Source organism: Pseudopodoces humilis, chromosome 5 (genome assembly GCF_049639895.1).
Source record: "Pseudopodoces humilis isolate 2021_Gansu_Grassland_sample_001 chromosome 5, ASM4963989v1, whole genome shotgun sequence".
Lineage (NCBI taxonomy): Eukaryota > Metazoa > Chordata > Aves > Passeriformes > Paridae > Pseudopodoces > Pseudopodoces humilis.
This window is the reverse complement of record NC_142204.1, coordinates 59,547,624-59,560,353: the sequence shown is the minus strand read 5'-3', so window position 1 is coordinate 59,560,353 and position 12,730 is coordinate 59,547,624. Positions and strand designations below refer to the sequence as shown.

Sequence of the window (12,730 nt, the reverse complement as noted above, 5' to 3'; positions counted from 1 at the left end):
TTGGTTTTGTTGTTACAAGACCTACAAAGCTTCTGCAATTAATTTTTTTCTCTGCTGGCACTATAGAAAATAAAAACCAACCTGAAGTATTAGATACTATTTCCTAAATTGCAATGAACCCAGTTTGTCAATGATTACAGAACATTTACATCCAACATGTCAGTATATAATGTTGTTGCTGAGCATTTAATGTGGCTATTACTCTTTATCACAGTTCTCCACTAAAGGATATAAAAACTGATGTTTGACTGTGCAGAGGATACAAAAGATACCATCTTATATTTTTTCAACCTCCAAAACTCCCTTTTAAGATCATGACAGAAATTTCTTGTCATGTTTTTGTTACAGCTCATAGATAAAGGAAATAATTGCATTTTGACTGCACCCCACAAGATTATATTAGAAAAATGATTGCTTCATTGCATGACTAATTTTGATTAAATCAGCTTCATTTAAATATCAAATTGTGTTCTTCCCTCTCTTCATTAAACTATGGTATTCCTGACTGTTTTAAAGTTCTGGTTTTGTTATGGTAAAATATGCATTCCAATTTATTGTGCAGGCTGTTCTTGACTAAAAAAAAACAAACAACAAACCAAATTATAATTTATGGGAAAGGGTTTAGGTCACATTTGGAAATGAACAGGAATAAATAATGTTAAAATGTGTATTTCTAAAGAATATACAACCTATAAGGAGAGCATCCGTGCCTACAGGAAAGTTTGTATTGATTTGCCAGAAAAAGCAATAAAGAAAATGAGCTGTATATAGATGAGCTGAAGATTAACTGCAAAAATGTAATATTTTGTTAACATACTAAATCCTGAAGAGAGCAAGATTTTTAGTTTACCAACCTTTCTCAAATATAACATGTACGATAATTTATTCTTTCATTGCAAATAACACTATATTGACTTATAGCTATTTAAAAAATGTTACACAATACTGGCTGAAATCAACACGGAACGTGTCATTTGCTCTGGCTGTAAATTATCCCTTCTATAATTGTCTTTTGACAAATGACAGTTTTTATTCTGCTGCTCAAATCTCCATATGTTTGTGCATCCCCAAATAAAGTCCACGGATTTTAACAGGATTAGTTGCCAAACTGGCTACACTTGTGCTCCCAGAGTGATCCATCTGGGGATCCAGCCAAAAACAACAAAAAAAGACTTCCTTTTTTTGATAAGGCTTTTAAATGTCTTTTAAAGCATTCAGTAATGCTGTGCAAAGCTGAACTTCTTTGACAGATATTACCCATTGTATCAGGCAAAACCAAGTATGGAGTGAGCCTTCACTGTGTTTCCCCTATACTGCACATACATCACATGAAAGTTGTTGAAGGTTTTTCTTTTGTTTTCAAGTAAAAGGGAACTTGAGGCCAGTACAGTTATTATGATTCCTTATAGACACAGCACAGTGTAATGTATATTAATTTTAAAACAGAAGTTTCTTTTTTCTGCTTCAGGCTGGTATGATTCTTAATACCATGAAAATGATTTTTTCAGTCAAAAGAATTTATCGATGCTATAAAAACAATTATCCAACCTTTTATAATAGCATCTGTACATGTAACATACTAGTTATTTCTTTCTGATATTTTCTTTCTATGAAAGTTAAGAAAGTGTACCTAGAAAAATCATAATAATTTTTGAAGACTTTGTAGCAACTTATGATCTTGTAGAGTGTTCCCTGAAGATGTAACCTTATCTCAGCATAGCTTTCAGGCCAGGTGTGTGTACTCTGTGCCATACAGAGTTCACCTGTGAATCTCACTGCAAGATCTGGGTCAAAAAAATGTCAATATAATCATGGAAAGAGTTTTGCTGTTCACTCAGACCAAGAGCTGTGGAGACAGAAACACTCAGCTCCATTCAGAGTCAAACAGACAACAGCCTGGATGGGGAAAGAGTGGTGAGGAGGAGTTGTTTGTTTGTTTGAATTGAATACGAATGGTTATGCCTGAGCTGCAGTTGGAGTCTGGCATCATAAGACTGATGAATTAATCCTCCTGCTGTGGGCAGCCTTGGCAAGGCTTTAGCTGGAGCACTACTATGTCCAGTTTTGAAAAGTGCTTTCCAAAAAGAATGTGGCCCAATTGGCAAGAACCTGGAAGCAAGCTACAGGAATCACAGGCAGTCTAAGGAACATGACCTAAAAAGGGAGCTCCAGGACTGTCCCAACTGGAGATGGAAAAATAGTAGGAAAACAGTTAATGCAGCAAATTCAATCAAGAAAGTAGCTGGAGGGGAGGAAGGAAGAAAACCTCCAAACCAAATAAGAGGAATAAGACAAGCAAGATGCTCAGTCTGTCGAAGACTTTGAATCAGACAGTATGAAAATCCTTCCTAGAGCAGACCACCACTCTGGAGTAGGTTGCCATCTCCAGTTTTTTTTTAAGAACAGTTTAGACAAACCAATTTGTCCCTGCCGTGAGGTGTGGAGCTGAAGGAGCTGTCAGGGCTGGCCGGGCAAGGGGGGGTCGCTGCTGGAGTGCCATGGACAAGCCGGCTGTGGGGCCCTGGGCAAGGAACACGCCAAGAAGCTGCGCCCAGGGAGGTTTTGCTGCCTGTGCTGATACCAGGACACGTCCTGCGTGCCTTATGCCAGCGACTAAGCCTCACCGCGGCTGTAGTGCTTTCACCCCACCAGAGGCTCTGTGCGCTCTCCGGCTGATGCGGCCGGGCCGGGCCCGGGGCCGGGTGCCCGAGGCCGCGGCGGGGCGGGGAGGCCCCGCAGCCGGTTCCCTTTTTGCCCGGCGTGTGATTGGCGGCGGCTTCGGAGCTGCCTCTGCCGCCGGCTATGGAGCCTCCCCGCCGGCCCCGCCGCTTTTCCTCAGCTTCCTGCTGAAGGAAACACCTGTCCGGAGCCGGGGCCGCTGCTGCGGTGAGTAGCTCCGTGCCGGGGGCAGCGGGGGTCGCGGCGGATCCCGCCACGGGCCGGCGCTGCCCAAGGCCCGGGCTCGCAGGCGGTGGCGCGGTTCCGTTCCCCGCGCCGGCCGCGGGCGGACCCATCCCAGCCCCGCGCCCGCCTCAGGGCGCCCCCGGCCCCGGCACCCCGGCCCCGGCAGCCCCGGCGGGGCGGGCGCGGCGAGGTTCGCCCTTCCGCGGGCGGCGGCAGCCGCCATCTCTGAGCCCGGGCGGTGGGCCGGGGGCGGGAGGGAAGGAGGGAGGGAGGCAGCCCCGGCCCGCTGTTCCCGCCTCCCGTGCGCGGAGCCCCTTTCCGCGGGGGTGTGCGGCTGGCCGGGGTCGCCCTGCGGTCCCCGGCGCAGCTGGCACTGCTGAGCCCCCCCGTGCAGCCCGGTTCCTCTCGGCCTTGGTCCCGCCTCACGGCACGGCCCGAAAGGGAGTTAACGAGTTTGATGCCAGACCCGCTGAGGAAGCTGTCTGAACGTTGAATGAAACAATCCGAAGTGAAGGATACAGAACAGTAGACAGTTCTCCGAGTCTTAAGATCAGTGAGTCAGCTCTGCTAAAACAAGGCTTTCAAACAATAATTATTTCCTCATCCAACAAATTTCTTGTGTCCATCTGGTACGTGTAGACCATGAAACCTTTCTACACAACAGTCCCTCTGAAATAATAGCTGAGGGCGTTCGGGAGTTGGTTGCTGGTGTAGATTAGATCACGCAGTTAACAATCAGTGATAGAAAACCGGGCACAAGTTGACAGGACAGGCAGTGTCTTAGTGTGTCCCAGCAGGAGCAATAGCAGCCGTCTCTGGGGTTTAAAACTCTGCGAAGTGTTGGTTCCAAGGTGTATTACTTCAAGATTACCACTAGATCACTTGTGCAACCCCAGTTAGCTACAACTTTGGCGAAATTCTTACCTAAATTTTCAGAACCAGCTAGAAGTTATTGTTTGTTCCAGGAGCCCCAAATAGATAATTAATATAGAAACTAAAGGAGGTGAAGGCAGGACATCCTGAAAATGCTACCGCTGTAACAGCAGTCTGATTGACGACTCAGCCTCCCGACCAAGCTGTGTCTGCTGGTTCATACACTTTTGATAAGGAATGTGACTGCATTACCTGTGAAGTTTACTTGCTAATGGGAACCTGCCCTCATTTATTTCCCATGGGAGCTAGTAGTTGCTAGATCTGATAGAGAAACTGAGCCAAGTGGTGTTTTGTTGTTGTGTTTATGCTTGAAATGTTAGTGCTGTATCTTACCTGTGAAGTTCAGCACTGGATCACTGCAGGTGTAGGGATGATCTATTTCTGTCCAGCAAGTGCAAAGCCATCTCCTGCTACACAACAGTGTGGGCAAGTAAATGTAGTATGCTGCTTGGAGAACTTTGAGTCTTGTCATGATAGTTTTGGTTTTTAAAATTTATCCTTCAAGTGAACTTTGTCTGAAACTGTGAATGTAAACTTTAGTGTTGTATTTACATAATGCATGCACAAGGTAATTCTTACGCTGGTAGAGAGTGCTTATTTTCTTGAAAGTGAAGTTGTCTGGGAAGGAGTTCACACTAAAGTGAAAAGATTAATATTAAAATAAGGTGGTAAAATAAAATATGGTGTAGTAATTCACATGATGGATTAAAACAGAAGCAAAAACTAAACTAGAATAAGCATGATAGTAACTAGTAGAATTCTAGCATAGTATTAACAGAGCAGTCAAGACTGACAGTTATTCTAATTTTTTTGTAGCCAAATAAGTAATACATCGTAACACCTCATTGTCCTTTTAAAGCACCTTTCAGCCAGTTTTTTCAAATAATTTAACGCTTTACTCATTAGCGTATCTCCTAATCTTGCTGTGAATCATGTTTCAGTCTCAGTTATGCTTAACTGTGCTGGCTTCATTCCCTTTCCTCCTCTTCTGCCTATCCACTCCTGCAAGTGGATGCAAAGGAACTGATCCAGCTGAAAATTAACCAATTTTTTTTGCTGGTTTTGTTATGATCAGGTCGCTGATCTGAGTGATGAGATAGGAACACAACTAGAGACAAAGGCAAGACTGCTTGCTCATCTTAGTTACCTTTTACAGGCCCATCTTTTTCTTCTCCATTGGACCCCATCAGGATTTTTGGACCAGTGTAGGACAGTTCTTGTAATACAGGGATATTCAGGGTTGATGAGGCCCATTAGAATTAGAAATAAAACAGAGTGATATCCCCCCCCCCCTTTTTTTTGGGTGTTGTTGCAGTAGAATTATTGAAATGCCATTACTGTAAGTAAAGCTTAGGCATGACAATGGTTTTAAGAACTTAACATGAAATGATTTTTCATTATAAACATCAAAGTTTTATTTGCACAAAGATTCATGTGCATGAGGAAATATGGTTTTGCCAACACATGGATTAGCAGGAAATGGATACAATTTGGTGTCACCATAACAATGGGTCATTGCACAGACAGATGAGAGACAACTGTTGCTCCAAGAGTTGCCTTCTAAAACTGACAAAAAGGGGTCAGAGCAGAACTGGAGATTGAGATTGGAGTGGGCTGGACTAGACATAACAGGTCACAATCTAAATGAATGCAGGAGAAAAGACAGCCTTGTATGGCCAAGGCAGCTACAGAAGTGCCACACGTTTTGTGTTGTGTCTGATACAGTTTGTGAGGGAATATCTGAACCTGCGAAAGTTATGCTCTACCTGCCTTTATAAGTGGATGAGAATGTGAAACAAGTGCACTCACTGAGAAATGTACAGGTTAGTTCTGTGCACATGAGGAAGAGATGCTGCCTTTGCTTGTCTTGATGTCTTGATCTATGGAGTCTTGTATGTACATGTGTTTGAAGAATTAATCCTCAGGTGCATGACTCAGAGGAGCAGGCTGAGGACATTTTAAACCGAGAAGCTTTCTTGGATCTGCAGAACCCAATGAAACTGAAATGACTCCAGGTTTACTTAATGGGGCAGCACAATGACTTTTAGAGGAAGGACTCTGCAAAAATCTATATAGCCTGTTGGCATGAAAAAAACCTTAATGCTAGTTGCTTATGTCTAAATGAAGAGAAATACATGACTACATTGTATTTTAGAATTGAGATGAGAGAGGAGCACAGTGTGTAATGCTGAGATGCCACAAAGGCTGTGGCTGATGAATACTGACAGGCTGCACGTAGGTGGAGGATGAGTTTTGGAGGTGTCTTGGCCAAGATGGGTAGATTTCATGTCAGCAACAAAATGTTCAGGGTAACTTCACCACTACATTGAGAAAATTCAAATACTGGCTTTGAAAGATAGAAGGATCTGGGACAGAGTGTGTTTCCCCCAAACTGACCTCCTGAGAAAAATAACCTCTAAAAAGAAAAGATCTTAGCTGACAAGTAGAGTGATGCTCAGAGTGAGAAGAGCTGTGCCAGTGGTGGAGGGTATTTTCTGCTTTTTAACCTTGGCAGAATGTTAGTCAGCCTTGGTATGTTGGAGGCAAGTAAGAGACTGTCAGATTTTTTTGCCAATACAGAGGGAGGGGTTATTTTTCACATTTTTATAAAAAATGTGTCTTATAAATAGGAAACATGCATATGTTAAAAAAAAAAGGCACTTCACTGTTGGTAGACAACTTTTCAGTTATTTCACATTTTTTTCCTCTTTTTCAAGAGTCATCATTTTTGCATGATATCTACTACCACTGTAGGATTTGTACTGCTTGATGCTCTTCAAAAGATTAGTATTTCACTGGAAAAGTCATAAAGAAAAGGGATGAAATTAGAGGGGTATATGTCTTTTCTTTCTGTTTTGAACATGTTTTCCCTAATGTTTTTTTTCTGCGGGGATAATATTTTTAGTAAAAGAATAGCACCTGAAGTTGTAGATAACCACAAGAATTAGGGTTGAAAGTCTATGGTTTAATTTCTCTCTGAATCTAAAGTCACCATTTCTAGTGGATTTAACTGTGTGTTTGTAACCATAAATGAATGAGTTAAAGATATTTTGGGTAAGGTTGCCCAGTAGTTCTGCTGTTGAGGTTACCATACAAGATCCTTGGCATATACAATCTCTGTGAGATGCCTGTATGGAGACTGGCTTAAAAATCTCTAGTAAATTTAAGTTGGGATTCCTCAAATGGCCATCACTGTACAAATTAAAATAATGAAACATTGCATATTTATTTGTCTTTTATCTACTATTTGTATTTAATTATTTTGTGAGGTAACAGCTCAAAAATATATTTGGCTTAAATACTTTATTTGAATTCATTAAATTTATTAGCCAGATTATTCTTTGCTATTTTTAAAAGGCTCTAAACATGTCTTCTATACATGTATGTTAAATTGATGTACTGTTGGTGTATTTTTACTGTTGGTGTATTTTTACTGTTGTAACAGGAAAAGCATTCTGACTTCTTTTAAAATGAGCAATCATATGTATAATCAACTTGGTTAAAACTTCCTTCCTGGTAAGTGCAGCACTTCCTTTGCATCTGGATATGAGAGCGAGCAAGAAAAGCAGAACAGCTTAAACAAATAAATTTTTTGTGTGAATGATCTTTTAAAAAAATAGGAACTACAAAATTTAAACAAATGAGTCATCTTCAGAAATTCAGCCTTTGTTTTATAAGCAGGTAATATTTCCTTATACTTTGTCAATTATAGGGGTGGTGTGTCCACAGTTGCTGCTTTCTGGAAGTCAAAAGAAGAATTTTAGTTAGCATTCTATGTTGTTAGAGTTTAATATTTTATATTTTTATCTGCTTCTTTTATTATCTCCTAAGGCATCATTACACTGGCTTTACTTTCCTCCAGCAGTTAAAGATTTTATGTGTAGAAAGTGTTGCCTGGAAAAGAAGTTCAGTATGTTGCTGTAACTTGGCTTGTGCGGGCGCACTCGATCAGCGCTGAATAATTTCCGTTTTAATATTGGTCAATGGAGATTAACTGAGTATGCTGGTTTTGCATTATACAATATTTTTTGTTTACTGAATGCTGATAAGGTAGGCTACTCATGTTTAATATTGTTTTACTGGTGTTTTAGGTGTGATTTGATGTATAGAGTAATAAATCAGCATCAGCTTGGGTGATTTTTCTTCTATAACAAGCTAGTAGTTCATGTTGGCAGTGTGTACTTTGAAAATGGATGGATATTATCAGTCTGGTGAATTAATTTATTTAAAAGAAGTGCATCTAAGGATACTCACCTTGAATTTAGATGAATGTTAAAATATATCTTCAGAAATAGTCCCTGATTTTGCATCCTAAAGGCTTTTTTTAGGTTGAAGTCCTGTTTCCTCATCACTAAAAAGAGAGGCAGAAGAAACTGGGAATAGGCTCATGTCTGTCCAGACTGCAAATGAATTGCTTGTTTTGTTACTTTCTGCCATTCCTGGAGCTCAGTGGGACTGCATTCTATTCATATACAGGAATGTGTCTTTTGATTTCTATGAAAACCCTCTTATGTTAACATCAAAACAGATGAGATAGAAGTAGAATCAGTGCTTGATTGAATAGAAGCAAGAACTAATCAATATGGAGGTTGCACATTCAAACTGCTTATTCTCAGTAAAATCTGGGCAGGATATTTAAAACCTCTATTTTAATTACTTAATCACTGGAGAGTTGGTTGGAGATTTTTTTATTTATATTTGGTATTGAATTGAATAGATTGCATCTGAAGTGGTTTATGTAAATCAAGTATTTGTGACCAGAAATAAAGTGGAAGTAGAAATAAAAAATGTATATGAAAAATTAGAAAGTAACAGTAAAGATAAATGTAAATGAGAAAGTAATCAAGTAATTGTATGTTTTGCTAGATATCTTCTGGCATGGAGTTGGGGGATCATGAGCAACCTGTTGTTATGAGAGAGGAAAACAAACGAAGGAGAAGAAGAATGAAACCTCATTGTACATCGAGTAGTTTTTCATCAATGGAACTGATATCCATTGAGTTCATTTTACCTACAAGCAATAAACATACTAAAGCACCAGAAATTATGTTACTCGAAATAGCTGGCAACTGTACGGTTGAGCAAATGAAGGCACAGATTTGGATGCGTGCAATAGAGATGAGTCAAACCACAGATTTCTACCATGCATTCACGCCAGATCAGTTTATTCTTCAGTATCAGAAGAAAGGGCAATGGTATGAAATTTATGATAAACATCAAGTATTACAGACTTTGGACTGCATATTGTACTGGAAGGTGTTACAGAAAAAGGTAGGCAAGATCTATGTTGTCCAGAAACAAAAACCATCAGAAGAAGTTCAGGAATTTCAGCAGCAACTTAATGATTTAATTGGTTATGATGTCACTGATGTAAGCAATGTGCATGATGATGAACTAGAATTTACCCGACGCAGATTAGTCACTCCACGAATGATAGAGGTAGCCTGCAGAGATCCTAAATTATACGCAATGCACCCATGGACTACATCTAAGCCACTCCCAGAATATTTATTTAAAAAAATCACTAATAATAACATTTTCATAATCATACATAGAGGAACAACTAGTCAGAAAATTAAAGTGTCAATAGATGACACTCCGGATATGATTCTCCACAGCTTTTTCACAAAAATGGCAAAGAAAAAGTCCTTGATGGACATTCCTGAAGATCATAGTGAACTGGATTTTGTTCTCAGGGTTTGTGGCAGAGATGAGTACATTACTGGAGAGACACCAATCAAAGATTTTCACTGGATAAGACAGTGCCTTAAGAATGGGGAAGAAATCCACCTTGTCCTTGACAATCCCCCAGACCCGAACGAAGATGAGGTTCGGAAGGAAGAATGGCCCTTGGTGGATGACTGTACAGGAGTTACAGGGTATCATGAGCAGTTGACAATAGATGGGAAAGATCATGAGAGAGTCTTCACTATCTCTTTGTGGGATTGTAATAGAAAATTTAGAGTGAAAATAATTGGCATTGATATCCCAGTTTTACCACGAAATACTGATCTTACTGTATTTATAGAGGCTAACATTCAACACGGGCAGCAGCTCCTTTCACAGAGAAGGACTTCATCAAAGCCTTTTACTGAGGAGGTTCTGTGGAATATTTGGTTGGAGTTTGATATCAAAATCAAGGATTTGCCTAAAGGAGCACTTCTGAATCTTCAGATATACTGCGGCAAAGCACAGGGACCATCTGCAAAGACAAGCCTTCAGTCACACGAATCCTCTAACTCTGATGCAAAATGCAAAACCCAGCTTCTCTATTATGTAAATCTTTTGTTGATAGATCACCGTTTTTTGCTGCGAAGTGGGGAGTATGTGCTCCACATGTGGAAAATTCCAGGTAAGGGGGAAGAACAAGGAAGTATAAATGCAGACAAACTCACATCAGCAACTAACCCGGATAAAGAAAACTCAATGGCTATCTCTATTGTGCTGGACAAATATTGTCACCCAATTGCCTTGCCCAAGCATAGGATATCATCAGACCCCCAGGGGGACAGGACCCGAGCTGAAATGCCCAACCAGCTTCGCAAGCAACTTGAAGAGATCATAGCAACTGACCCACTTAATCCACTTTCTCCTGAGGACAAAGAACTGTTGTGGCATTTTAGATACGAGAGCATAAAGCACCCCAAGGCATATCCTAAGCTGCTTAGCTCTGTGAAATGGGGACAACAAGAAATAGTGGCCAAAACATACCAGTTGCTAGCTAAAAAAGAGATTTGGGATCAGAGCACTTTAGATGTTGGACTCACAATGCAACTTCTGGACTGTAACTTCTCAGACGAAAATGTCCGAGCAATGGCAGTTCAAAAACTGGAAAGTTTAGAAGATGATGATGTTCTTCATTATCTTTTACAGCTTGTGCAGGTGAGGTGTATTTGCATTCCTGAGCTCTGCCTTCCAGAAATATATTTGCATTACCCGATAATTTACATTTCTTATTTTAATAGGTCTTGTTAGTATTCCCTAGTTTTGAAGTCTTCAATGTTTAGTCAAAGCAGTGGTAGTAACCAGATTAATGCAAAATACACTTTTTCTACTTTTTGTCTTTTGCCTTTGTTGACATTTTTGTGGTACCATTGCTTTGTGTCTTATGATTTGCAACTTGTTTTTACAGTAGTAATTTTTTCTGGAAATGGTTAATGCCAGTACAGCTGTGATGGGAATAAATCCTAACTGTGCCATATGCAATCCTGTTCATATTGGGTCTGAATTACACAGCACTGAAGTTGACTGACTTTACTGATAATTTAGAAAGGGTGTAGATAGAAAACAAGCAAATGCAGATGCTGACATGGGCAAAGCCTGACAGAAACTTTTAGGTCAGGAACACCAGTGGATGCAGCAACTTCAGTCTTGTGCTGTTAAGGAGAGCAAATTTAGCTAGAAATTCCCCCTCTCCCAAAATTTTGAAAATAGCTGAAGAGTTGACAGGACTACATCCTAAGATTAAATCCTTCTGGGAACTCCGATGCAAAATTGTGGTTCTAACAGCAAGGAATCACTGCTGTATTGATTTGAAGCACTTTGTGTGCGCATCTGCCAGATCAAATCCTGGGAAGGTTTATATCAGTTACACAGGAAACTTGGTTTGGTTGCTCTTCTCTCAACATGATGCCATCAGCTGGCAGTGGCAAAGTCTCCTCTGGTGTCTGATGGAAGGTGTAACCTTGTGTTCTTTCTGGTAAGCACAGCCCCTAGAGCCAGGTAGATCTGCAGGTCTTCTATACCTGACAGGGCTGTGTTTTGCAAGGAAAGACTGTTATTCTTCAGAGCAGGAAATTCTTTTTTCAAAAAATCAGAGAACAACATTCAAAATTTAAAAAAAAAAAAAAAAAAATTGAACTACTGCAGCTAGCCACTTTTTATTTCTGCAGGTTCAGAGAGAGCCCAGAATCCCAGGAAAATGAAGTTAGTATTTCAGATTATGCTGCATATTGGTAGTGCTTTCAACAAAGCCCTTCTAGCCTTGTCTTTGCTTGTCTGAAGATTAGGCAGAATTTATGCACTTCTGCATTAACTAAAGGAGTTGCTACGGTTGCCTCATTGGGCCTCCCACATAGCTGCTGCTATATATATGCTTGGCTTGTGAGCTTTCACTGTCTACATGTGGCTCAGCAATTTTATTCACTTCTTTTTTTATATCTGAATTAGGAGTTTGGGATGATGATTGGTTGCTATCAAAATGCCTGAGAAAATAGGGGAAATGCTGGGGTTGTTTCCATTTTTTAAAAAATTGTTTGTTTTGAAGAAGTACAAATCTGGTGAGTTTTAAAAATAATAAACCTTTCTAACAGTTAAATAAAATATTGTAGCATAAAATAGTAGTGCCTTAAGTTCACTGTGTCATTTTTAGTAAGTGGTGGTGTAAGAAATAATGAGCTTACCATCCTTAAAAATTAAAACCATGCTAGATTCCAACTTTTACCTCTCTGCTGCTTTCCTTGTCTTTATTTCTTAGCTAACTATGGAGCATAAGCTGTCAGCATTCTGCAGCGAAGTTTTGGTATGACAGTGTATTTAAAATCTACATTTTTCAGAGAATGGATGTTGGCCATTCCTCTGCTCCAGTGGACACATCTCTTCTGCGAATGGTTGTCACTTTTCAAATGAATACCTTTATGAAAGCTCTATGGCTTATTTCACTCTGCACAGGATATTCCCATTTTATCTTCTGTGGAGTTAGAAATCAAGCATTTTATTTCCCCACAAGTTTATTTCAAATAGAAGCAGCCACACCATAAATCAACCTATTGAGCTTCCTATGTCTATTCTTCTCTGTACAGTTGATAAACCATGGATAGGATAGTTAAAATGCAACAAAATTCTTTGTAAGATAAACACCAATGGCTCTACTGCATGTATATGGCGGTGAGTA

General features: G+C 40.1%; 1 protein-coding gene across 4 annotated transcripts in view; it reads left to right on the top strand.

Annotated features, from left to right (window-relative positions):
• The window catches only part of PIK3CG (phosphatidylinositol-4,5-bisphosphate 3-kinase catalytic subunit gamma), a 54,484-nt gene that overhangs the window by 17,964 nt on the left and 23,790 nt on the right, over positions 1 to 12,730 (top strand). Inside the window, exons 1-2 of one of the 4 annotated variants that reach the window (XM_014249091.2) lie at positions 2,769 to 2,886; positions 8,704 to 10,719. In XM_014249091.2, the coding sequence (XP_014104566.1) occupies positions 8,716 to 10,719 (2,004 nt within the window). In that variant the 5' untranslated portion in view covers positions 2,769 to 2,886; positions 8,704 to 8,715. Of the gene's footprint in view, positions 1 to 2,768; positions 2,887 to 3,371; positions 3,458 to 7,338; positions 7,354 to 8,703; positions 10,720 to 12,730 lie in introns of those variants that run through there. The other 3 variants (XM_005519175.3, XM_014249093.2, XM_088054753.1) reach the window with 3 other exon arrangements.